The sequence below is a fragment of the Poecilia latipinna genome, unplaced genomic scaffold, assembly GCF_001443285.1.
Source record: "Poecilia latipinna isolate Pla-1442-1.1 unplaced genomic scaffold, P_latipinna-1.0 Scaffold2315, whole genome shotgun sequence".
NCBI classification, from domain to species: Eukaryota; Metazoa; Chordata; class Actinopteri; order Cyprinodontiformes; family Poeciliidae; genus Poecilia; species Poecilia latipinna.
Genome location: NW_015114931.1, coordinates 38,085 through 64,140, shown reverse-complemented (window position 1 = coordinate 64,140; position 26,056 = coordinate 38,085). Strand labels below are relative to the sequence as shown.

General features: G+C 38.1%; 1 protein-coding gene across 2 annotated transcripts in view; it reads right to left on the bottom strand.

The window, feature by feature from the left end:
* dph1 (diphthamide biosynthesis 1) overlaps positions 1 to 26,056 on the bottom strand; it is a 60,615-nt gene that overhangs the window by 5,468 nt on the left and 29,091 nt on the right. For both annotated transcript variants that reach the window (XM_015018733.1, XM_015018734.1), the window contains 5 exons: positions 25,779 to 25,933; positions 21,446 to 21,567; positions 17,594 to 17,662; positions 16,248 to 16,404; positions 10,962 to 11,062 (listed from right to left, as the gene is read on the bottom strand). In XM_015018733.1, coding sequence (XP_014874219.1) covers positions 10,962 to 11,062; positions 16,248 to 16,404; positions 17,594 to 17,662; positions 21,446 to 21,567; positions 25,779 to 25,933 — 604 coding nt within the window. The remainder of the gene's footprint in view (positions 1 to 10,961; positions 11,063 to 16,247; positions 16,405 to 17,593; positions 17,663 to 21,445; positions 21,568 to 25,778; positions 25,934 to 26,056) is intronic.

Sequence of the window (26,056 nt, the reverse complement as noted above, 5' to 3'; positions counted from 1 at the left end):
CCATTATTGATGTCTATGCTAACAAACATTAGCATTCACAACAGGCTAAGCTAGCAGTAGCGTCACAGAGAATGAGGGGTTGAAGAAGATCAGATTATTTCCTGGAAGGAGCTTGCTTATTATTTTACGCAAATATTGTGGTCTTTCATAATTAACCAGGTCAGGAAATTTGTATATTTTTGATTTTAAAGATAGAGTTTGTATGATATTTGAAGTTAGCGTTATTAAAGGTACAATATAATATAAAGTCTGCAAAAGATATGTTCCAGTGTTATTCCCTCATCAAAAATAAACCTAATCTGAGCTCATTACACCAGCTAATTGTCAGTGAAATGCTGGTAAAAAATGTTGCTAAGGGGTTAGTAGAGGAGTGACATTATGATGACTTCCTGAAGGTGGAGCTTCAGAAAGAGTAGGAGTTTCTTAAAGGGACAGAGGCCCAATTTCAAGGCATTAAATAAATACTAAAAAATACTTATTTCTTTCAAAGCTGCATTTGATATATACCGCTTTTTCATCACAACTGAAGTTAAACCTCGTTCAGCAGATCCTCACATTAACACTCCACTTAAAGAGGCAGTATTATGTATTTTCTAGGCACATAGTGCAATTTTATAGTATAATCGAGTAACAGTCATCCATTCACACACAACATAACCTTGTTGTGTATCACGTCTTTGTTCGTTTTTTATGTCTATGTGGACCATGAGTCTGTTGAAATAAAGCAATCAATCAATCACTCTTATGGCTATGGTTTGGTGGTATTGTTAGTGATTTAGTTGTGCATTTACAAGTGTTGCCCTATGCCTCGGCACAGTAACTCAGATATGGTAAAATGTGAAGCTGTGATGAAACCTGAGACAGAAAGTTGTGATTAGAAAGGCAGGGCACATCTGCAACGGCACGTTGCATGTGAATTCATGATGTAGAGGGAAAAGCCTCCCTTTACCTGAAAACCAGCAACTGTTGGTGCTGATGTGTAGCACGTCTTAAGATGGTTGGACCGCAATAAGCAGGAATGAGAAGGTAAAGAAAGCATGCAGTGGTCTAGTCCTGACTGACTGCGGGAGGCATCAACATAAAAACAAAACAAAAAAGAAGAAGAAAAAAAAAAGAGGATATCAGGGGTGAATAGAGAGGAGGAGGGAAAAAAATGCTGCGAAAGAAAAGAGGGAGAGGTTAGGTGAGTGTGAATAAAAAAGCTACAAGAGCTGGTCTCCACGGAGGTAGCCTACATAGCTCGCAGACAGGGTGGTGGGGCTGTTTCAGAGAGATGGGGAAGGGGTGGGCAAAAAAAAAAAAAAAAAAGCAAGAGAGAGAAGGAGAGAGAGGAGGAGGAGAGAGATATGCAGTGATAGAAGAAAGACCAAAACAGGAGGAGTGGTCGAAGAGGCAAAGACAAGAAGGAGCGAGAGACATGGGAGGAAAAAAGGAGGGAGAAGATTGTCAGGGAGGAAAGTGTTTACTCTGGAAAATGCATGAGAGGAAGGAGGAGGAGAGTGTGGATGTAAACAGCTGCAGGGAGGAGTGAACAATGGGGAAAATGAAGACGGAAAGCAGCTGGGGGTACAAGGGTTAAGTTTCACAGATCAATGCTATCCACAGCTCCATCTCTGCCGAGGCAGCGTGTCTTACTTTGTCCCTAATCCTTATCACACAGCTCCGCAGGAGATACGGGCAAATATAGATTTACCTGCTGCACGGGAGAAGGAAAAATAAAACAAAAAACTAAAACTCTACACGTAGGTTAATTTCGACTACAACATACCAGCCTGAGAGATGGGAGAAAAAGGATTTGAGGCAACAAAAAGAAAAAAAATAAATATAGAGAACATAATTTGCTCATGTGAACCTTACTGCGGTAAATCCAGCCTCTTTTGTTCGTTCCTTGTTTTCCCAACTTTCACACAGTTTCTCAGCTGCAGAGCAGACTGTGGCTCAACCTTCCGTCTCGGAAATATATCCACACCTCCTAGGCAAAATGTGATTTTCAAATTATGTAGATTCTTCTCTCGTGGCTCCCCAAAAAGTCGACCGAGTCAGAGCCGACTGCACCAAACATCAGCCTCCTAACACTCACGGCTCTGCTGAGTTGAGGCCAAGAGTGAGATGGAAAGCACGGCGTTTAAGTCCAGTAACTGCTTTGCTCTAATCACAACCCTGTGAATGTTGTAAATCCTGTGACCCATAAGAGAAAAAATGTTAGATTGTATGTAAATTGTTGTTTAAATAAAACAACAATTTACTTAAGTCAATAATTCCTTAGTACTAGTTCTACTATAGACTTTAACATGACAAAAATGCTTTGTTATAAATGGAATAATATGCCAGTGGAACAAGTACACTGTCATCAATATTAAGGAATTATTGACCTAAAACAAGTTCCTACATTATGCTAAAAGGTTACTTGTAAGTTGTCTTTTTGTCGTATTGAGATATTTGCACTAAACGTAGACCAAAAGTACTTGGTATGTCTTTGTGCTTTTGTAGCGTAAGCATATTTTTCTTCATTTACATTAAATTGTTTTTTTTGCCCATTATTATTTTAACTTCATTTAATAATTCTAACTTGGTTCTTCTAGATACAAGTACAAATATGTATATATTTCTTATAAAAGTGACAAAGACATTCTCTTGTAGAGAAGTTCATACTGTCTTGACATTATGACTCAATGCAACATCAAAATCAATCTGTTTCACCAGAATTTTTTGGTTAAGGTCAACAACAACTAGTAAATATTTGTAAAGTGGGTTAGCAAATGACACACTTCAATTGGTTAAATAAAAATGTCATAAATCAATCAATTAATCCAGAGTATAAATGTTTCCCTACACTTTCCAATGCAAACTAGCTCATGCGTAATATCAGGTTTGCCATGTAATTAGCATCAAATGTCTTTTGTGAGGAAATCCATCCAAAAAGTAGTATCTTAAAAACCCTGTGTTTCATTGTGATGATAGTTTGTTCAAGGTCATGTGCCATTTCAGGTTTTCAAAACATACACGTTTGTGCATGGAGGCCACATTTTATCTTAGTCTTTCACATAAAATACATTTTTGGTTTTAATGATAAACTGTGAAAAAGTTGAAGGCATATGAAAGCTTTTGAAAGGCATTATAGTCATGGATCAGTTTTATTTTAAAATAAATTTCCATGTTTAAAATTGCTGATCAAATTGTCAGATATCAGTATCCAAAGGCAAAGCTTTTATCTGCAGGCGATCAATAAGTTCTTTAAGATGGAACTCTACTCTCTTGTGACACTATTACAGTCTTTGTAAAGATTCCTTTACACCATTTTCTATCATTTTTCTCGTGGATTTTCATATTACAAAAGTTCTCCTGGATTCTGATTGTAATCCGACTTTCACAGTTTGTCTTAAATTCAAAGATCCCATCCAAAATTCATTTTGCTGAATCTAAAAACCACTTTTAAGCAGACACAAAACAGTGACACCAGATACAGCCACATCTAATGTCTGAATATCTATAATGAGCAAAGAGTAACGTTTTTATCAATCAGGTTTTCATTTGGATGAGAAACAGGAAGACGTTTGAGCACAGGCATGCAGCTTTGATTTGATAAAACAAAGGAAAGGTATGCAGCTTTTCTCAGCATCAAGCAGGACGGTGGGATGGCTTTTGAGAGGCAGCGCATTCAGACGCTGTATCAAAGTAAATGAGACGTGAAGACTGCAGATTCCAAGACTCTGCTAAATAAAACATCCTGTCATCTAAATTTGATCTAAAATGTTTCATCATCCAAATTCAGTTTAATTCAATTCAGTTTTTCAATGTAGCACCAATTCACAACATCATCTTAAAAAAATAAAAAATAAAAATAAAAACTGAATTCAATCAAATCAGACAGATTCCAAGTCAATCTAATTTGATCTAGTTGATTCACTATTTTTCTGTGCAGTTCAAAGGAGAGGAAAATTAATGTTCCAACACACAAGATTTTGGACCCCGACCCAAAACAAGGCATGTCATCCAGAAACTAAAGAACATAAACTTCCTGAATAACCAACAAGCCTAAAAACGATCGGAAGAGAGTGTTTTGGCAAATTTATTAAAGGATTATTAAATTTGATTGAATTTCTTATTTGTGTAAATTGTATTTTTGTTTGTTTGTTTGTTTGTTTGTTTGTTTTTTGTGGCATATCAACAAAGTTTTCTACACATTTATAATGGAAACGCAGCTTCTTTGATTGATTGGCTTGCAAAGTGCCCCGAGCTAAACACAATAGAAAGTCTCTGGGGTACTGTCAAGAAAAACCAGATCTAACAGATGAGCTGTTGCATGCTGTTAAAGCCAATAAGTGCAGCAGATTTACAACCACAAGAATTTAATAATTAAAACAAATGTACTTCTCAGTGACATTCTAATTTGGTGGGACGGTAGGAAAAACGTAGTAATCAAGAGCTATGAAACAAGGAGAAACCAGTACTGAATGAAGCATGAAAAAGAAAGAAAAAGCTACCATTTAGTGTCAAATGAGGCGGCATCATTTTACCACGAGAAAGTCAGTTGACATAAAGAATCTATGATTATGACTTTTATTTACTCCTAAAAATGCGTCAACTTCGACAGAAAGTGGAACCTTTCAAATACAAAGACACATGCCGCGATTAGAGGAGCGGGATTCAGGACCGGTGAGCCCCCACGCTGGGACGTATAAAAGCTAAAACCATGTGACATTTTCTGCAGCTATGCAATATGAGCTCCAGCTTGGCCATACTGCATTACCTGCTGTGGACCATTACGCCCCAACATTAGGGGGAGGAACCTCCACCTGCACGCTCCCGCTTCGTTCCAACTCTTGGCTTCGAACCGCTGAAAACATTAAAAGCTAAAAACTCAGAGCCGAGGAGAAACGGTGCTCACCTTTAATGCCAGGGCATAATTGAAATAAAACAATCAATTTTGTTTAAATGTGGCCCAAAATTAAATTTTAAACAGAGAGATAAGAAGGGCACTGCATAATGTTTTGCTGTCTTGGATAAGAGTGTGTGTGTGTGTGTGTGTGTGTGTGTGTGTGTGTGTGTGTGTGTGTGTGTGTGTGTGTGTGGTGTGCAGATATGTGTACATTAGTTTAAAACCTGCTTGGGGACAGACTAATTACACACTTAAGAGCATATGCTAATGGTGCCTTTCTCAGTCCATGGAAAAGTATGTGAGTGTTTAATGACAGAGACAGCCTGGGGGTGGGCTCTGTGCTGCGCGCTGTGTCTGATGGTGCTAGGCAGCTGAACACACTTCATCTACCTCCCAATCTGCCCTTTCTCTCTATGCTTCTTACTTCGGCTTTGATGCAGCCTCAACCTCGTGCCGCTTATTGTTCATCACTGTTACTGTAAGCTGATGGAGGATGCAGGTGTTGGTGCAGGCTAATCAGAGCAGAAAAGACACAGTAAAAAGAGAAGATCAAAAAATACTTTATTGCAGTTTCTGCAAGTGTATTGTAAGCCTGGCGGGCCACCAGGCTTTAATTGCACCACCACCAGGCTAAAAATTATTTATTTACTGTTTAAAGACAGGTTAAAGAGTCTCTTTGTTGAGAAGCACAATGGCAAAATAAAGTGGTCAGTATCTGTACACATATGGAGACTGAGGTCAGGTGTCTTTTTTTTATTCACTGGACCTTTGTTACCATGGCCTGTCTTTATCAGTCTACATGCCAACAACTTCAGCTAATAAAGTGAGAAGTCTTGAATAAAAGGATGAAACATTTGGACATTTCAATTAGGTTGGAACAACTGAAGTGCAATAAATGCATATTTATTAAAATTTTATTACATATTTAACCCTTTTTACTTAAATTTGGAGGAGCCTTCATTGCATCGATGTGACCTAATCAGCCTTCAAAGAATGCAGCCCCTGTGTTTAGACTCACCTGTTTATTGTTGTCAATAGGTTACCGATTAAAACCTCCTATAAATTTGTTCAACGTTGTATAGCAGATCAAGTAGAGTCCTTCCTTTTGTACTTCAGCCACTCTCCATAGTTCTTTAACAGCCAAGTGTAAGGCTTGTTCACTAATGCCAAAGTCTCTCGTCATCCCTAAGGTGGATGTTGCAACAAAACCCCCACATCACATCTTCCCTGGATAAATCTTTGCACTCCATTCTTGCCGTCTATTCTCTGCTGCAATATCACAACATCAGTCTTTTTCTCCAAACGGCTTCTACACAGCTTCTTCCCAAGGCGGTGACTGAAACAAACAAAGCCTCTTGCTGGGTATCAGACCAAAAGACCCGGTCAGGCCACAGGTGGTTGCTATCTAGGGAAGACCTCCCAGTTGCTGCTTCACATCGTCCAGCATCTGTAAATCCCTGGCTGTCTTCAACTCTGCAAAGTAGTCTATACTGGTAACCTTAGATACCTTTAAGTTTAAGATTTTAGGCTGCCTGTGTGGTAAGACGTTGATGTTTCGCTACAATGAAGCATTAAATGCTCCTCTCAGGGGAGTTTAGGGGCCGAACCCGTCTCTTGAAAGACGGTCACACGTAACAATCCCCTCTGCAGCAACATCACACTTGATACAGATGAGTCAGGCCAGACAAAGATTGATGAGTTTCATTCTAGGCAACATATGTTCACTGCTCTAAGGTAGGACTGCAGAAAATCTTCCAAAGGTGGTAATAGTGGTAAATAATATCATGCTAAATATTAAATTAACATAAAAAAGCATAGACATAACACATAGGATGCTATTTATTGCAATCCAAGCTGCTCTTTTCAATATGAGTATTGTACACACTGTTACTGGGGAAATATTCACAGTATAATGTGAAGCCTTGCACAATAATGCAGCCTGGGTGCTTTACACAGCTGCATCTAACTTAGATTCAGCTGTTTGGCTGTTGAAAAACATTCCATGTTCACAATGTTATTAAGATAATCTGAGGTATACATGAAGTTTTGAGGTATGCAACTATGGACTATGCAGAAAGTTGACCATCTATTCTCTACGCACATGAGATAATTGCTGACATTCCTAATTACTTTATTAAAAGATCACTAATAGTTGACTGTGGAATCTTTAGTTGGGAGGAATTCCTTGACTCGTCTTATTTTACCTTCATATGAAAACATTTATGAATAAATAACTGCCATCACAGATGTGCAAGTTACCTACAAAATGTTTCCTAATATATCCTCATAACAGATTCTAACTTTTAAAGGATCACTGTTATGTAAAATTGACTTTTTTGAGCTTTAAATTATATTACAATATATTCATATTGATTCTTTCATGCATGCTTAGGAAATCCTTTAATTTCCCCATGACTACCCCACTCAGCTCCTTCAGACTAGCCAGTAGCAATTAGCAAACGGATTGCGCAATGGGGCATCAGCTAATTATACGAGCTTCTTCTCAGAGCAACGCTGGTAAAAAAAAAAAAAACATTTTAAGGGTTAAAAGAAGAGTCATGTTGTGATGACTTCCTGAAGACGGATTTTCAAAAAGAGAATTAGTTTTTAAAGAGACAGAGGCCCTATTCCAAGGCGTTAAATTTCAAAGTCAAATTTCTTTTCACCCATATTTCACATATAGCATTTTTATAACAATTGAAGGTAACATAGTTACTTAATTGTGTTATAAAAACGGCACTATGTGCTTGGAAACCACATAATACTGCCTCTTTAAAAGTAGAGTACTTAGCTGGATGGTCACTTTTGGCTCCATCTCAGTCTCGATTTGCTTTGAATTTAGACTCAACCTAATGAAGATTCATAAAATATCTCTCATTTAATGTGTTGTTTTGTACAGCTTTTAGTTAGATGCATGTTTCAAATTTGCAAACACTGCATTTTCATTTACATTTTGTGCTGCATGCCAAGGACTTAAAAAAAACACAGGGTTGTAGTTAGAGCCTTCATTATGTATTCTAGACTTTTCCTTTACATCAAGGCTATACTTGCTACCAAAGCAGATCTTGTTGAAAAGCTTTTTGTCTGTAATGAGGGTTTGTTTTGGTTGGGTGAATCGTGCCTGAATTACATAATTTCAGTGTTGCACTTGCACGTCAGTCTGAGGAGGAGCACAAAAAAAAAAAAAACAAACAAAAAAACACACAACAAAACAAAAGAAAAGAATCGCTTTAACTACAATCTCCGGCTTTCCAAACACGGCCCCCTCAAACTATATCCACGTTCCTCTGGCTCAGTCTCTCTCAGACCTTCTGTCCCTATCTCACCCACTCCTCCCTCACACATCACACCTCTCATTACTCCGCAGCGAGAGGCCAATCCGAAGAAGGTTGAGTGCCAGCGCCTTGGTGATTGGAGCTGTTGCAAATCAGTGGCTCGCTGACCCCTTGTCCATCTCCGACGCAGCCTTTGCAGCTGGAAGTCCGATAAATCAGACAAAAACCGAGACGCGGAGTCAGACTGCATCTGATGTTTCATCGGAGTAACTTGAGGAGAGCGTTTCTAAAGATAGGAGTGAGCGTTGCTGGCCGGGGTGTTTGAGAATGTTTCGCTGTCTTCAATTGTGATTTTCAGCAATGTAAAAATAAAATAAAATAAAATAAAATAAATAAAATTTATTGACAAGTCGGGTGAATTTTTACTTTATTGTGTGATCAAATAAGTTATGTCAGGAGGATCCGAGAGTCAGTTTCTCTATTGACATTAGATGACTATGCAGAGCATCAAAAGAAAATGTTTCTTTCTCTATGTATTTCTGCACCCTTATATTAATGCAAAAGTGGCTCAAGCAGACTCTTTAGTGAATTATTCATGGAAGAAATCTACTCCACATGCACCCTGTTCTAATGCTGAGGACAATGTGTGAGACATTCACGATGAATTATGCCAGAAATTCACCAAGACCTGAATGCCAATGTTGCTTATAAACATATACGCTTGAAAACAGTGTTTGTCAGCTGTGTTGTAATGTGTGCTGGCAAACTATGCTGACTCCTCAATTATGCTCACAATGATGCTTACAGAATACATCAGAAATGTTGCTGATTGACTACTCGCTGTTCTTCACACCAGCTCAGTAGGGGAATTAGTTGACGTATAAATTATTCATGTCAAAGAGGCAAATGTGGGAAGGAATTTGAAATAAAGCAAACATTTGAGAGGGACGGGTCCATTCCTTTCTCTTCATAATCAACAAATAGAAGCTTTGTAAGGAGGTCAGATTCAGAATGACAGATTTTCTGATTTGAAATTGAAGTAAATTTAAATATAATCACATTTTAGAAAAACAATAAATGTTGCCCTAAGCATATCTGCAATCTGCTACATACTGGTAAAAGGATCACCTGACCTAGGAGGTCAATCTTATCACGATATTTTCAATGCTATTACAATAACTATATAATGATAAGAGTGACAATAAAAACTATTTATTACAACTCTTTTAGGTAACTGTATGGACTGTGTGTCACAGCAATTATAGCTCCGCAAACATCAATACTGCTCTTGAAAACCATTCCTATTTGTAATACGCTTTTTTAGGACACTGGTCACATAAAGAAGTGTGATTTGTATCACTAAACTGGGCACTGTGACCGTTATTCCAATTTTATTTATTTTTATTTTATTTATTTATTTTTTTATTTTTTATTTTTTTATTTCAATGATGCTTTCATTAAACAAACAGTGGACCAAACAGTAAAACTATCCAAGCCCGACAACTAGGACATCATTACTTGGAATTTATCGCAACAACAATAAATCTAAAATTCTTATCACGATAAATGATCAACAATACAATAAATGCTCACCTTTAATTAGTTTTTTTTTAATTAGTTAATTTAGTTCCTACAAGCATTTGTTTAATATACAATTTTGCTGTTTTAATGTATAAAAATATGTTTTCAGATAATAAACAGCAAGTTCCGGTATTTTAAAAAAAACAACTTATACCCTTTGGGATATTGATTGAAGGGACCTGCATGCTTTCCCTGCGAGCCGTTGTGGCATGGCTGACATTATTGCTATTGTATTTATAATCTTTTTAGCTCAGCTACAGGAAAGTGTTCAGTGTTGGAGATCTGCAATTTAAACTCCAGCGTAATGGCTCTCAATTAAATGGCTGTTTGTCAATTGTCAACTCAAAAGGATTTTAATAAAGGACTCGAAGACTGGACGGCAAACAAGACATTTCACACAAATTATCCGAAGCTTATGTTGTCAGGGAGAATAATGTCCTTTAGTCTGGACCTTGCAGGCATTTTTTCTACACACAAAAAAATTCATTTCAACTTTGAAATAAGAGGAAATTGTGGGATCCTTGCCTTAAAAAACAAAACAACAACAACAAAAAAAACACAACAAAATAGACAGTATGAGCAGCTTTCAACTCTGCCCAGTGACAATAATAAAGTGACTGCCTCTTCACCGCACAAGGAAAAAAAAGGGAAAAAATAACTTAACCTTGCACAATCATGCTTTTATACAATGTGGCTCAAAGGCATCAGGGGCTTCTGGAAAATATATCAAAATCACTTCACATACAGCAGCCTCGCCTTCAAACCAGCAACAGTCGAAGTCTAAATGATGCGCTTGATTTGTTTTCTACGTTCACGCAGCGAAAACTGAGGATAAAATATTGGCTTCTGGAGGGCATATTCCCCTTTTTGTTTTATCTACCAATGAGCAGCTCCGGCTCAATAGTCCTACTCAGAAACAGAGTACTGTACTGTACACTCCACTGATGGGTTCATTAATGAGTTCAAGTATGTTTCAGATTTGGGCCTACTTTACAGAAACGCATCTCTCAAATTTGTTTAGGTAGCCATATGAATGCAGCAAAAACGGTACAACTGAAACATATCAGGTGTTGGTGTGCAGGTTGCTTGATGTTTGATTCGTAAATTTCATTAAGTCGCTAAATTTAATGAATGAGCGATCAAAAAAGATTAGTAGTTTTGTCAAAGGAAGATAAATGTTAAATAGATAAATTATACAGTGTTTATCTGTAAATAATAATACTTACGCATCTACGTCTGGAATCAGATCCAGCTTGCTGGGGAAGACCTCAGAGAGCAGCACTCGAGTGAAGGACTTGCCCAGAGATTCGAGCTTTGACTCCAGGTTCTACGGAAAAACAAAAAAGGGAAATAAAAAAAAATATATACCAATTTATAACCTTTTTTTTTGTTTCAGGGTATTGGGGGTCAATTGGAATAGGGTGAGGGGAATCATTAAGCTCTACCAGAGGGAAACCCTCATGGAAAATCTTCAGAAAATTGAGTTAAATCATGTAATTTGGGGCCACTTTGAGGAAGTTTTTGTGTGTTAACTTTTAGAGCCACTCAGATGTTTAACCGTTATGCTGGTTGAATAGGCAATAAGCTTTTAACAACAGAGTTTTAATAGAGTAACAAATATTGTCAGTTTCTATTCAGTCATCCCACTGCCATGCTCAAAACACACACACACAAACGTCACATGTTAGTGAGCCTTTCTTGTTTTGACCAATCAGCTTGAAGCTTCTGGATACTGCCTGTCCTAACTTTGAGGTAAATTAACTTGCAATTTATGGTTTTACTTTACTTGGTATGAACAATACAGTTTTTTTTTTTCCCCCTTTGCACACAGAAGTCCCAAGACGGAACCTTTGTATCCAAGTATTTCTGGTAGACCCGTAAATCTGACGCACAAGCATCCACAAACAACAACGATGGATGACAAAGCTGCTTCTCTCTGCCCACTGGGGGTTCACTTTGGTTTCAGAAAATAATTTGACTGGACGCTGGAAAAGATTATTGTTGTATCCAAGCTGTGCTAAAAGGAGTTAGCCTATCAGTGAAACTATTAAAGTCTACCAAAAGCATCTTGATTCTAAACATGTAGCGGTAGCACAGACGCATCCAGGGCTAATGTCAGCAGCGTCCACAGCCCACATTTCTAAATACGTTACATGACTGATCAGGAGTTCCTGAAACACTTGAAAGCTGAATGGGTATAATGGCACTTTGCACCAATCTGATGGTTGAATAACCAAAGTAACAGAGTAAAAACAAATGTCTTTGTTATTGGGCTCATTTGTCTATGCATCAATAATTTAGCAGCAAAAATGTTTATTAAAATGGAATTTTTTTTTGTCGATACATGGCTTTCAATTAAAACGCGATTAATTTCAACTAGTTAATTAAAGACCCTGCAATTAGTTCAATTAAAGTTACATCCCACCTCTAGTTAGGCTCTACAGTAGGCTCCACAAAGTTCATAAAAAAACTTCCCAGCTGGACTCACCACTCTACAGTTTTTTCTTCTTCAAATGTGAGGTAACTGTATGACTGTGACCGTGTTATAACTGAGGGCACCTAATTACAAGTTATGTTTCCATTCAGCTGTAGTAGAGGTACAGATTGTACATATGTTGTTCAAATGTAGACTTATGCTCAAGTTGAAGTCACCCAAATTAGTTGAGATGATCTAAATGTATTCCAGGCAGCTTTACTATTTCTTTGTCCCTGAGGTATACTGATGTGCAGTCTGAGCAATTCAATTATGGATACATCTTCACTTATTGGTTGGAATGTTGTTACTGCCAGTAAACTGCAACTTTACGCCGGGGCTCACAATGAAGTTGAACAAACTCTTTATACTCTTTCTCTTCTAACTGCTTAAGGTTGCCTGTGCCTGTCAGAGAGACAGTAAATCCTGGCCCTAAGTAGGATTTTGGCTGACACCTTATGTTGAGAGCGGTGATAAATATGGCTGTTGCTTCACAGTTCTATAACCTCAGCGTTACCTCTCCTACACCTTTAATCCACTCTTTACATTTCTCTTCTCGACTGTGAAACCTCAGTAAAAAGTGATGCATTTCAAGAGCAGTGCATCTACTTTCACTGATGGCGCCTTTTTAGCTCCCTGCTGGCTTGTCCACAGGTTTGGCTTTAATAATCTCTGAAAGAAGATGACTTAATTGAGATTTCAGATTTCACATTTGATTCTATTGGCTTCCTCGTGTCTGCAAACTAGCAAATGCACGATAAGAATGGGGAAAAGACAACCATTCTTCTCTGTAAAATTACCCAGGTACGCTCAAGTTCTACATGAATTTCTGTCACTGTGACTTTTCAAGTCTTCTTTTAGAAATCTCTGGTCAAAATGCCACAGAGAGGCAGTGAACCGTTGACTCCTGCAATCACTTCACACTCATCCCCTTCAGTTTGATCCTGAGAATTGACATCAAAAGAAAAGATGTCGTTTTGAGGTTACCGATTTGATGTTTTATTCCTCTCACTGAACAACGTCCATCCAACAGATTGAGCTGTTTTCAAAGTCCTTCATTCACCAACAACCACAAAAAAATTAGAATTGCTATCAAGGCAGAGTGACATTCAAAGTATTTTATTGTCGCACCATCACCTCCACAGCCATTTGGTGGACAGAAGGCATCATTTTTGGTAATTATTTCAATTGGAACCTGTTGGCAGAGGCCCTCAGCAGACATTAATGGTTTAAAATTTGAATTTAGACCAGAAACTGAAAACGTCAATTCCGCTGCTCTCCAAGACCACCCAGAAGATTAAAGAACTGATCATCAAGCAAAATACATCTCAAGGCAACACTAATGACACACTTTAGCAAAGCAATTACACATAAATGCTACCTTATTAGCTATGAGAAACATGTAGCATAATCTGAATTGTTAGCAGTTGTTATTCATTTAGATAGAAATGCAGAAAAAGTCTGGAAATTAGACAAATCATCTGGTGACTGGAATCAAACATTTTACAGCTTCTTCTAACCTGATCTGTGTCTGGTTAGACAGAAACTTACTAATATCATCTTTTTCCAATCAGTGAACAAACAAATATGTTGCTAGGAGGTTTCCGGCAACAGAAACACCGCTCAGTATGGAAACAGTTACAGAAGGACAAACACTTGAAGGAAGATGATATATTTAGTATTGTATATCTAATGAGCATATCGATGAGTATATTTAGTATGAGGTGTTTAAAATTAAAGTCATAAGCAGCACAAAGATTAAGTTTTTTTAAAAGGAAAATGTGTTTTGTACGACATGTTGAAGCATATCTAGAAAGTCTTGTATGTTTGAGAACGTCAGAATGTGAAGTCAAACCAAAAAAAGAAAACTCTGGTCCATGTACAAACCTGGATCTCTGTTCGGTTGAAGTGGATTCTGGTGCTGTTCAAATATATATGCGACAGCCAAGTGGACCAGAGATCACTTCAAAAGCAGGAAGTGGTCTATAGCGCAGGGCACGCTTGGTAAAGTGAGTCGAGCAATAGCTTGAACTTATGGCTTATGGTCTTTTAGCAAAGGCAAAAGAGAAATCCTAAAATACATGTGCATTCGCTAAAATTTGACGACACTCAATTTTTCTTTACGTTTTATGAAGAAGGAAGTTGTGCTCATGTCTTCTTTGTTGTTCCCTTCAGTGGTTCTTAGAGGGTAATAGGTTTTTCTAGGGGTTTGGTTCGTTTGACACTGCAGTGTTAAAGCAAATCACAGCAGCTAAAACTGCAACAAATGTTGCAATTTTGGTCTCTAATCGAACCGAGTCTATCGGACCAACAGGTGTGAAAATGTACCAAGACTTTCAGCAGATAACAGGAAGGCTGAATGAAGGACAACAAAGTTGCCCTGATATATAGTACTTTGAGCTTTTGATGTATATCCCTCAAGGAATATTCAAATTCAATTCAAATTCAAAAATACTTTATTGATCCCAAAGGGAGATTTAATAACCCTTTTTAAAACCCTACTAAAGGAAGGATTAAAATTCTAGATTTTATTATTGTGCTAATTATTAGCAGAAGATGCTAAAGACAGATTAAAACGCCGGCTATTGTTCCCTTTCAGCCTGTTTAAAAGGAAAAAAAAAAAGTCATATCCTATTGTTACACTGACTCCTCTCTCCCAGACATGGTGTTATGTCACCTTGCCTCCAACTAAATACTGATACTCCTTTGGCATTGTTTTGGAGTGATTCAGCCAAACTATGGAGCATTGCATGAATTTTATTTTATTCTGGGCCAGACCAACACCTACCTCTAGAAAGTAGCGGACCCGGATAAGACTGGGTTCATTTTGGGCTATAAAGGGGAGTTATATGACATCCCATATATATTATAACCTTTCCAACAGGATACATGTATCAATAAATTAAACTGTTATTTGAGTTTAGAAACTCCACTTCCCTGCTGAGTCTGCCTTTAGAGATGTGGGCAGTTGGCTGAGTTGTTATGAGAGCAGGAGGCAACCAGACGGAGGGAGAGAAAAAAAAATCCCACAAATGCTCTTTAAGTGAGATAAAGGTAAAAAGCAATGCTGATAGCCACCCTCCCTGGGAGGATTATGAGACATTTCAATGACTGCGCTCTTATCAGAGTTAGTCCTGTTCTTTTACTTGTGAGGTTATCTGACACCACACTTCTTAATCTGAGCGGATCATTACTGGAAAGCTCTAAGAGGTTTTTTTTTATTATTATTATTAAAATCTGCCTTCTTAAATCCTCTCTCCTCTACAAAAGAAAATTATCTGTCTGGTTTCCTGTTGACATTTTTACATAAATGCTGGCTTAATATTTCAAATGTGGATTTAAGTAAACCTGAAGTACAAGCTTCACACTGGTGCATTAGCTTTGAGAAAGGTAGGTGATCTGGTAAGAAGCTTTTTACATCTAGCATTCAAGATAAAGTCAACTTATACTGTGACACAGAAGGTTTAGTGGTAGATTTTAAAATGAATATCTTCTATAAATATTTTAAATGTCTAGCTACTCTGATTGATCATTTCCTTCTTTCTAAAATCTACAGTGGCCCTGAAGTGCAAACTACTTCAATAATTCACAAAATCAAACCGAATTAGTAATTTTCTTGATTTGTAGTTGTGCTTAATGTGCTTTTTTGATTAGTAGTTGTTTTTAGCTGATGTCATTGTGGTTTCATGATTTGTAGTTGTGCTTAATTAATGTCATGTTTTTGAATATGTTCTTGTATTTTTTAAATTTGTAGTTGTGTTTAGTGAATTATTCAACTTCAGGGCCACCGTAAAAAATCCGCTTCAACTGAAACAACCCGAGACCTAGAGTACCATCAAAAGATACGGATCTGCATCCCAAAATAACAAGTAGCCACACAGAATGCTGCCTGTCCAAATAGCATTACATGCCACAGAAACACCTGCCTAAAGAAAAAAACAACAACAAAAAAAAAAAAACGTACTTTGCAAAGTATTACCAGGGATTGCACAAGAGGCCTCAGGACAAGCAGACTGCTGAAACGAGGATGCAAACTCACCTGCAGGACTTTGGGACTGCCCTGTCGGCCCAGTGTGCCCAAGATCAGACCCCATCTCTGGGCCAGCCGAGCCTGGTCGATGGCCTGCAGCCTGGTGGCGCGCATGGCCTTGTGATTATAGTACTCCCTGGAGAACACCTTGCTGTAGGGGTCATATCTACAAACAGGCACAGAGACAGAGAATCTCTATGGCACACAGATGTTTTAGGAGGTGTGCGTAGGCATAAACATGGGAAGTTTTAACACTCCCATTACCAGCTGTTGTTCGGATATCTATCTCGAGGACGGAAATACACAAAAAGAAGGGAAGTTTAATCATGAAAAGCCATCAAGTATGACAGGAGCTGCAGTATCTTAGGGAAATGGGGGTATTTCAGAGCTTTTAATCTCTTTTTCTCTGCTACACTTGAGATTAGAATCTTGTTTATGAGGGGGAGACCTGTGATCTTAGCTGCAGTGTATGGATGTATAACAACTGAGTTTGGATTTAAACTCAAACAAGTTTGCTTCAAGTGTATTATTTAGAGCAAAATTATTTAGCACTTTTTTCAAGGCACAGTAATATTAATGATTTGCTGACTTAGAAGATATTGGAAAACAGAACAAGAAGTATTTTCTTTGATTCAAACATCTAAATTCTTCAGATTATATATATCATTTTTTTTTTTTTTTTTTTACAAATGAAAATCTAAAGACTTATCTTACCCGTCTGTTTTCAGCACTCTTTAATCGAATACAACTAAACTGCCAGTAGCTTTAATTCACCTAATTAGTAAAAGGAGACCATCTGTGTGTAATTCAATCTCAGTATAAATACAGCTGTTCTGTTCTGGCTCAGAGGTTTGATAGAGAAAAATGGCAGAGATGGCAGGGACAAGATAGTGGGAAAAAAATGTTAAAGCAGCTACAAAACAATACCCCCAGCTTTGGAGCTCTGATCAGTCCCTCATCTGAAATGATGGCATGAAAAAGGAAAGCCGTTTTTAAAGATAATGAAAAGAAAGGCTAATTAGCACAGCCACCGTTGACAGAGGATAAACAGTGTTCCCATAATGGTAAGTTAGCAACTGCAGCAAACTGGCAATCTGCGGTGTGTACACAAGAATGATTGACAGTGCTGGAAACAGCCAATCAGACCCTCCTCCTGGCTCTGATTGGTTGAGTCTGAGAGGAAGTGGTGTCTTTCTCCGAACAGCAGCAGGGCCACAGAGAGGAAGCAGATGTTTTTCACAGGTTACCCATCTTGTATTATACTGTATTTTTTAAAATAAAAGTTATATACTGACATTCCAGGAAAGAAAACATTACATACGTAAACATTTCTCTACTGTGTTCTTTCATATTACCTGTAGGCAGGAATGTCTGGGTTTGCGATCATGATCGACTCCAAGTGAAATCTTCCATCTCCAAGATAACTAAAGAAAAATACATTTAATTGTGAGCACGGGAATTGAAAAAAAAAAAAAAAAAAGATAAATTGTCTGTCTTCACCTGCGGTTTCTCAATATGAATGTGCCGTAGATATACAACCTTTTTTTAAGAAACACAAATCGGCTAACATAAATGCATATTGGAGCTGCTTGGATGTGGAGGGTGTTCAGGTCTGTACCTGTTCTTACTTGAGACATGCAAATAATCTCACTAATTGCTTTCTTTGTTGAGCAGCTTGAAACGGGGATGTAGGCCGTTTGCCATGCAGGCAATTTTGAAACTCGACGAGTCTAGACTATGTGTCAGAGCGCGTGTATGTGAAAACGTCCACTTGTTTCCCCGTGCGTCCCAGTAAAATAATATGCAATGACGGAACAGAATGAAATCTGGTACAGCCTCCTCTGCGTAGCTTTTCATTGCTGAGAAACGTCCGAGCCCCTCGTATAATTACATCCGCGCACAACAAACCTGCAAGCACTTCAGTCCCGTTGTCCGATTCCGGCTGCGCTCTCTCAGCCTCCACCTTATCGTCATGTTCACATCCACATATTGTTCTTTTATAGAAACGAGTAAAAGCGCATTTCAGAAGATAGAAACGCCCCACTGATCTTTTCTTAAAGCTCTTTTGAATACAATTTCTGGCTGCTAAGAGTTGTTTTTCTTTTTTTTTTCTGTTCAGTGCTTCAATGACTTTGTATGTGCATTTACATTTTGTGCATGCAGCATTTCTGTCACACTTGCTCAGTTCTAATTAAAATAAAAATAAACCAAAGTTGAGTTTTAATTAATGCCATTTCAAAAGGTTATGATATTCGACACTGTAAAAGATATGTCACAGCTAAAGAAACTGAACTCTGATGCTGTTGTTAGAGACAGCGGCTTATCTGTCCTGACATTAAATTGATAATAATTTATTAAAGTCAAAAAGGAAACCTAATTATTGAAGGAAACTATTACTCTGTAATTAAGCTTTCAGTGATGTCGCAACATCACAACAGAACACTTTTTTTCTCCATTTGGTGCCACATGAGAGAGAGAGCGTTGAAGATCATGTTTATGGAGCCTCATCATAATATCTACATGTTTTGCATGTTATCAGTTTTACAAGTTTTCTGTTTTATGTTTATTCAGGACTGTATCTCACCACAGTTATATTCTTTTCCATGTACGAAATCAATAAATATATAGTAGAAATGTAAGAAAACATATGCACACTTTATATAAGGGAGCCATGGTTTGTCAAGTCTTAAAGCTAGTGTTTTATTCATGAGGATTTAATTCCACTACAGTGATGCACCAGTCACTGTAGTACATCACTAATATCGCAGAAAACTAGTTACATTTATTTGAGTCATTTTTTGAAAATAAACGTACTCCTAGGACTCCAGTAGTTTTACTGTGCTGCACATTTGACTTCTGCTTGAGTAACAATATTTTCAAGTATAACTACTCTCAATACTCAGATAGCATCTAAAACCAAACATTTCTCCTTCATTGGTGTCCTCAACTCTCGAAGTTGAGAGAACAGTAGCCTGGCTACTGTCTTCTAAAGCAACTCTGCTTGATTCTCATCTCCCTTCAGTTTTCCACCTGGGATTTTTACCCATTTAGCTGAATTCCTCTGACAGGGTTTCAATTGGGCCAATCAGCAAACAGAAGAACAAGTTTTGAACGATGTTGATTTTCTGTGCTTCTTTAGAATTGTACTCTAGCTATGGTTGTAGTTTTGTCAACATTTTATTGTTGGCAAAGAGGTTATGGCCGTGAGCGCGCACAACTTCCGGTCAGCTTCATCAAACTGGCACATTACAAACATTGTGGCCAAACATTATCAACTGGGTGAAATCAGATCCAACGGCTTAAAATGTCAGAGTCCACGCCTCCAACAAGCAATCGCTTCTCAATAGCTAAAGGTCCAGACCATCTGGATGAAGCAAAGCGTAGAACATGGGTTTGGATTTTACCAGGCTGTACGAATGCGACTGTTTCATTATTGTTGAAGAAGAGCTGGAGGAGAAACCCCACTTGTGCCTACTGCCACCAAACTCACCCACAGGTTCTGCATAGCTGCTCTTTGCAGATGAATCCGTCACATTCTGTTTGATGTTGTCTAGAATGCACCAAAAATCTGAATATTGTTCTTAATAGGATCTTTTTCTTTCACCAATATGATTGGTTCTCTGTCTACAGCCAGAGCCAGAAGTTGTGTTTCCATTACAAATGTGCACAAAAGATTTTCAATATTCCGCTAATGTCGAAAAAACCCAATTTCACAATTTCCATTAAATAAGAAACACAACCAAAACCACACATTAATAAGTTTGTTCATGTGATAAGTCATTAAGAAAAATGTCACGCCATCATTCTCCAACTTCTTGTTTTCTTCTTCTCCATGGCTTCGGCGAGAGGCAACAACCAATTGTTGATCATATGATGTGAACAAGTGATTTCCATTGCAGTTTTGAAAGAAAAAAAAATTGATACGGTCAAGAAAACAACCTCATCCTGGCGCCAAAACTTTTATCAAAAAAACGACAGCTTTTTCAAAATTGCTATGTTTCCATTAAGTGGATTTATTTTCAAAATGTCAAATTGCGCAATTGTATGGTCAACAGAAACGCAGCTAGTGACAGGACTACAGAAGGTCATTATGGATGCAAAGTTGCCGTCCATATAAGGACGGTAGTTACTTCCTGTTTCAGTGGATGTGACTAAAAAGACTTTTATGTTTGAAAAAGTTTATCTGCTTTGAAGACCAATGAGAAAACCTAGTAGGATTTAAATGTTTATGATTTAAAATATAATACTGTTTGTATAAATATTAGAGAGCTTCTCAAAATGTGATAGATGGACAACATATGTTAAATAAGTATGTAAAGCACACAGTAACTTTTGCATTGCTTTCGTCTCCACTTGTGCACATAGCGAAGCTTTTCCATGTGTTTTCATGCACTGGAAGGTTCGAATCACATGGTCTAACACCAAATGACTAAAGCTAAATGTGTGCAGATAAGACAGAGTAGGAATTTTCACCTATACATAATTAAATCAGGGAAATTACATTATCTCGCCGTGTGCAACAAAGCCCAGGATTTGTCGAACACAGACCAGCACGGCATGTTATTGTCGAAAAGCAGCTGCAGGCAGGTTGTTTTGCTGCTTTACTTCTGCAAATCTCTCTGTTCCTTTTTCCCCCAACCCTTTGAAATATCTTACCTACACACAGTTAAGTAAAGAAAACACACACACACACACACACACACACACACACACACACACACTAGTCTAGTCTTTTAGAAGTCATGCAACAACTGGCTGGAAGTTATATTTTATCCACAGAAAATGAGATAACTTAAAATAGGCAATCACATGAGCTGCAACAAATGTGTAAACAAACTGAGATGTGCTGCGCAGTTTATCAATTCTCGCCATGCGCATGTCGCAGTAGGTGTCGCGCTTCGAAAAAAGCTCTTATTTAAAAAGTTGGAAAATTTGGCACGGACGTGGCTATGTTGCGGTTTTAAGACATCCAAAGCTGTCAAGCTACATCGAATTTGCAGATTTCCACAGTGAGAAGGTATTTTTAGCCTCCCGGGGGATCAGCATCTGGCTTCTCCTGGCTGCTTATGGAACACAGACAAACCTGGTTATCTCTGCCAACTACATTTTATGTGACTGGGAGTATTGTCACAGTGATTATGACTTAAATCACACGAGTGGGCATGGAACCGGCGAGAGGGGAAGACAGGAATAAGGAGGTTTCTTACATTATGGCATCGACGTGGCGATCCAAGCGTGGAGAGGTGCAGCCTAGAATTTCTCCCGGTGACAGAGGCCGACACTGGGGGACAAGCACATCATACTCTGGCCTCAGGGCTGCACTCACAGCCTGCAACATGAAGGGGAGGGGAGAGAATTTCCACATATTTATTCTAAGGGGGTGAGACAAGGGTCTGCAGGATTTTACTTTTGCAATTTTGATCACTTTTCCCCAAAGAAAGTTTTTTTTTTTTCCTTCCAGTGAAGTTAGGCACTAGATTCTGAACGATCAAAAAATTCCTGCATTTTTTTTTTAGATAAATCATATTTGAATGTTACACTTCGAGTAGATTTTTAAAATAGCCCCTTTTTTTATAATCAGTGTAGAGTAATTAGTGTAATTAATTACTGATTATTATAAAGATTTCTTTATGGAAAGGTCAAGAATTTAGTTTTCCAACTGATTAATGAAGTTTAAAATAACATTCCTTTTGTTCAGAACTTCTAAATGTATTATTTATAAGATCTGATTATAGATAATTCAAAAGTGAACAAAACATCAATAAAATATAAACATTCATTACAGTGTTGGGTGATAAGATTTCAGTCTGCTCAGTTCTGAGCCGTTTCAGGGCCTTCTGTCACATTAAATCCAAATAAGTTCCTTCCCTCAACTAAACATTTAAATGGCGGCAAATAGATACACAATTATACATCTGTACATCTTTTCAGAAAAAGCAGCCTACTGCAGTAATAAAACTGTTGTACATACCAGCAGCCATTGTACAGCGCATACAGTGGTAAAACGAGCCGAAGCCCAAGCTTGTGTTGCTAGGTGATGGGCTGGCCTTTGTTGGGGTTCCTAGGTGAAGGGCAGTGCCTGCTCATTTGTGACTCAGGGGGCGTTTACATGACAACAATCCAACAAAAACAGAAGTTTTGTTCTGTTTTTGTTGGATCGTTTACACGAAAACGTTCTAATTATGATCTGTGTTTACACAGTAACGGCACACATCAAAAACGTGTAATGCTCTCGCTGCGCCTAGTTGGTGCTAGGTTCTTTGAAACTGAGTGCGCATATGTTTAAAAAAAAGTTATACTTAAAGGCATGTGGATTCGTGTTTCCCTATCAGGTACCGTTCTCCCATAGACTGGGAGAAAACATGCATTGTGTGCGCCTGATTAGGGCGCATGCAGTTGGAAAAAGTGGGATAACTTTGCTGCAACACCTTGTTTGAGCTTTCACGGTGTCCGTAGCGGGCCCCAGACTGGAAGCTGTTTATTGCTTTTACCTTGGAATGGCCAACAGTCTGTTATTCCTATATAAATTTGATAAAATAGGAGCTCCCGCCCTTCCCATATCCATGTCCTCTGTCACCTTTTCCAGCAGTTAAAACAGTTTAATCCGTTGCTAACAAGTCGTAACCTGTTTTTCCGAGCCACCTTCAAACGCAACATTAACGCCGAGACGCTCGCGCTGGGTTTACACCTGTGAGGCAGCAAAGTAGACCTGCTGCTGCAAATCATGGCAGCAAACCAGCAAAACGTAAATAACTTTGCACAGTTTTTTCCCCAAACTAGCCGACAGAGTTGAGTAAAGCTGTTGGATGCAGGTAATGATAGCTAAAAGATGACTAGCTAGCTAATACCAGTACAGCACGTTAAGCTTGTTAACAAGTAGTCTGTAGGCTACTGATGTTGTTGTCTATGTTCAGCTACGTAGACTCATTTTGCCCCCCAAATTAAGTCGATGCCCCCCCTGTTAAACTCGTCTGGAGACGGGGCTGGTCCGTAGTTCTCTAGATAAGAGGCTGAACAAACAGCCGTGTATTTTGCCACCTGGGCGGTGGAGCGGTGAAGAGACGCTGAGGGAACCGTATCTGATGGGGAAACAGTAACACCAGTATTGTGAGTAGTTTCTTCTTCTTCTGTGGATTGTAGGAAGCAGCTATGTTTTGCGTCATACTATGCATGAGCTGGGGATTCTCTGGAAGAAAAGATCCGTTTTCTCGGTTTACACGACAACGGAAAACGGTACGTTTCAGAAACATCGCACTCTGGAACCCGTTTTCAATCTGTGCCGTTGTCAGAGAAAACATTCGGTGGTTTTGTGTAAATGCGCACTACAAACGCAACAAAACTCTTCCGTTTTCCCCTGAAATCGTTGTCGTGTAAACGGGGCCTCAGCATTCAGGAGGTTTTTGAAACAGACACCAAAAAACATTAACTTATTGGGAGTGTTTTTTGTTGTTGTTGTTTTTTTTAAGCGCTTGGAATGTTTTTAGAAGCAGTAAAACCCAAATGGATGTACAAAAATGTGCAAAATGTGAATTTTGCATAATACGTCCCCTTTTAGGAGTATTTACCATTCATTTAAAAAAACATGGCTTCAATTAAGCTGAATTTACAACTAATTGCTTTCTACCTTTTGGCTGAAAAGACAGCATAAATTAATAGAAAAGTTAGAGATATTGCATTATAATCTCCATTATATCTAAAATGAAATGAAATAGATTGAATCACTTCATTAGTCTTTCCTGAAAATTCAGCATAGAAACTCTTTAGATCTAATAAAATCTACTGAAGAACAAACCATATAGGCATCCGTGCATAAGAAAAAACTACAATGATGCACGAAAGCCGCAGCAAAATAACAAAACATGCAATTTAGAATCACTCAGGAGTGTAGAGCGATATAAAAATAGTGCATTTTACATTAGCAAAAGCCCACAGCAGTGGTGAAGAACTCAGAAAATGAAAGCAGCAGAGCACATTATAGAACAGCGAGGCAGCAAGCCAGAGAGAGGGATGTTAAAGCTTAATACTATAACTGCTGCCACTGCTTATGTAAAGAGCAGTCCTGAGCATGATGCTGAACTGAGAGGCTTTCCGAGGTCATTGCGCCTTTCAAAGCAAAAATAACTGCTGCCAGATTTGACAAACCCACACTTGAACTGAGCTCAGAGGAGGGTTCATGAAAACCAGGCACCACAAAAAAAACAACAAAAAAAAAACATACATATATTGTGCAAGGGTTGAGATGAATGTTTGTCTGTATATTTCTGCGGCACCAAAAAAACAAAAAACAAAATAAAAATCAGAGAAGGATAAATACAGAAGTCAAAACTGTAACTCATGAGAGGACGAAAAATATAAATTGTGGAAATCACCCTGGATGTTTTCCTGATACCATGACTGTATCATGTCTTGCAAAAGTATTCAGATTAATTTCAGTTTACCTTACATGGATATTATTTGACAGTCCAGTAGAAAGTAGTGTAATATTGTGAACTGGAAGGAAAACAACAGCAAAATAGTGAATGGACTGCATTTCAATTCAACTCCCTTCATTCTTCTTTGCAAAATAACTGAAGATTCTCTTTTGGATTCAGGTTGTGAACTCTTGAAAAAAAAATTGATTTAAGCTCAGGATTTGTTTTGTTTTTCATCTCATTACCTAGTGGGAAGTTGTACCTCATGCCCAATCTGACACCTTTTGCTGCCTGTTGCAAGTTTGCTCAAATAATGTATCTCTTATATAGTAACTTCCGAAGTTTGGCTGGTCCTGCGACTTTTTATTATTATTTTTTAAAGGTTTTGTTGGCTCTAGTGGTCTTTATTTGAAAGTAGTTCGACAGGAAACAGGGTAATGAAAGAAGCAAAATGTATGTTTTGTTGTTTGTTTTTTGTTTTTTTTTTTTAGTTTTTGCTTAATTAGTGCTCTGAATATGTTGTTCTTTCAGCAAATGGCCTAATTGGTTACTAAATTTGTTGATAATTATTTCAACAATCAATTAATCAGAATTAATCAGCCTCACATACAGTATATTTCTACATGTGTAACTCAATCTATCTTCCCATCATCTCTGGCAACTTCCCTGCTTTTCATTTGCTTTTATTTTGTCCATGCAAATCATAGTTCCATGGTGCTGCCACCTCCATGTTTTGCAATGCGGACGGTGGGTTCAAGCTGATGTGCAGTCTTAGTTTTACACTACATGTAAAACACTATTTATTAAGTAAGTGACTTATGAAGGTAATTGCACTGGATTTTATTAAAGTGTATCAGAGTAACTGGCAGTTGGATACTTTTATTCAGACTTATAAAAAAAATATATGTGTGTGTGTGTGTGTATATATATATATATATATTTCCCCTCTCTTATTTTATTATTTTCCCGTCTAAGTGTTTAATACCTTCTGTGCGGTTTATGTTGTTGCATAAACTCGCAATAAAGCACAATCAATTTTCTGGTTCTGACATGACAGAATATGACAAAGAATGAACACATTTGCAAAGCACTGCAGCTAAAAATGAGAACAATAGCCTTGGTCGATTACCTGCAATGCTGCAACAAACTGAATGGTGCTGACAAGTGCCAGGGATTGTCCAGGATGGAAGTTGAACTTCACTGTGTCCAGGAAGTGTGCATTGTCCATCTGGATATCCACAAACACATACAGCATCTTGATCCCCGCGGTGGAGTCTATGGGGACTGCAGGGAGGTGGAGACAAACAAACAAAAAAAGGAAAGAGGAGACAGATGAATAATTCACTCTTCTGTCAGATGAATCGGCAATATATACACAACTGATAGCGCCCGAAATATTAAAGCCTT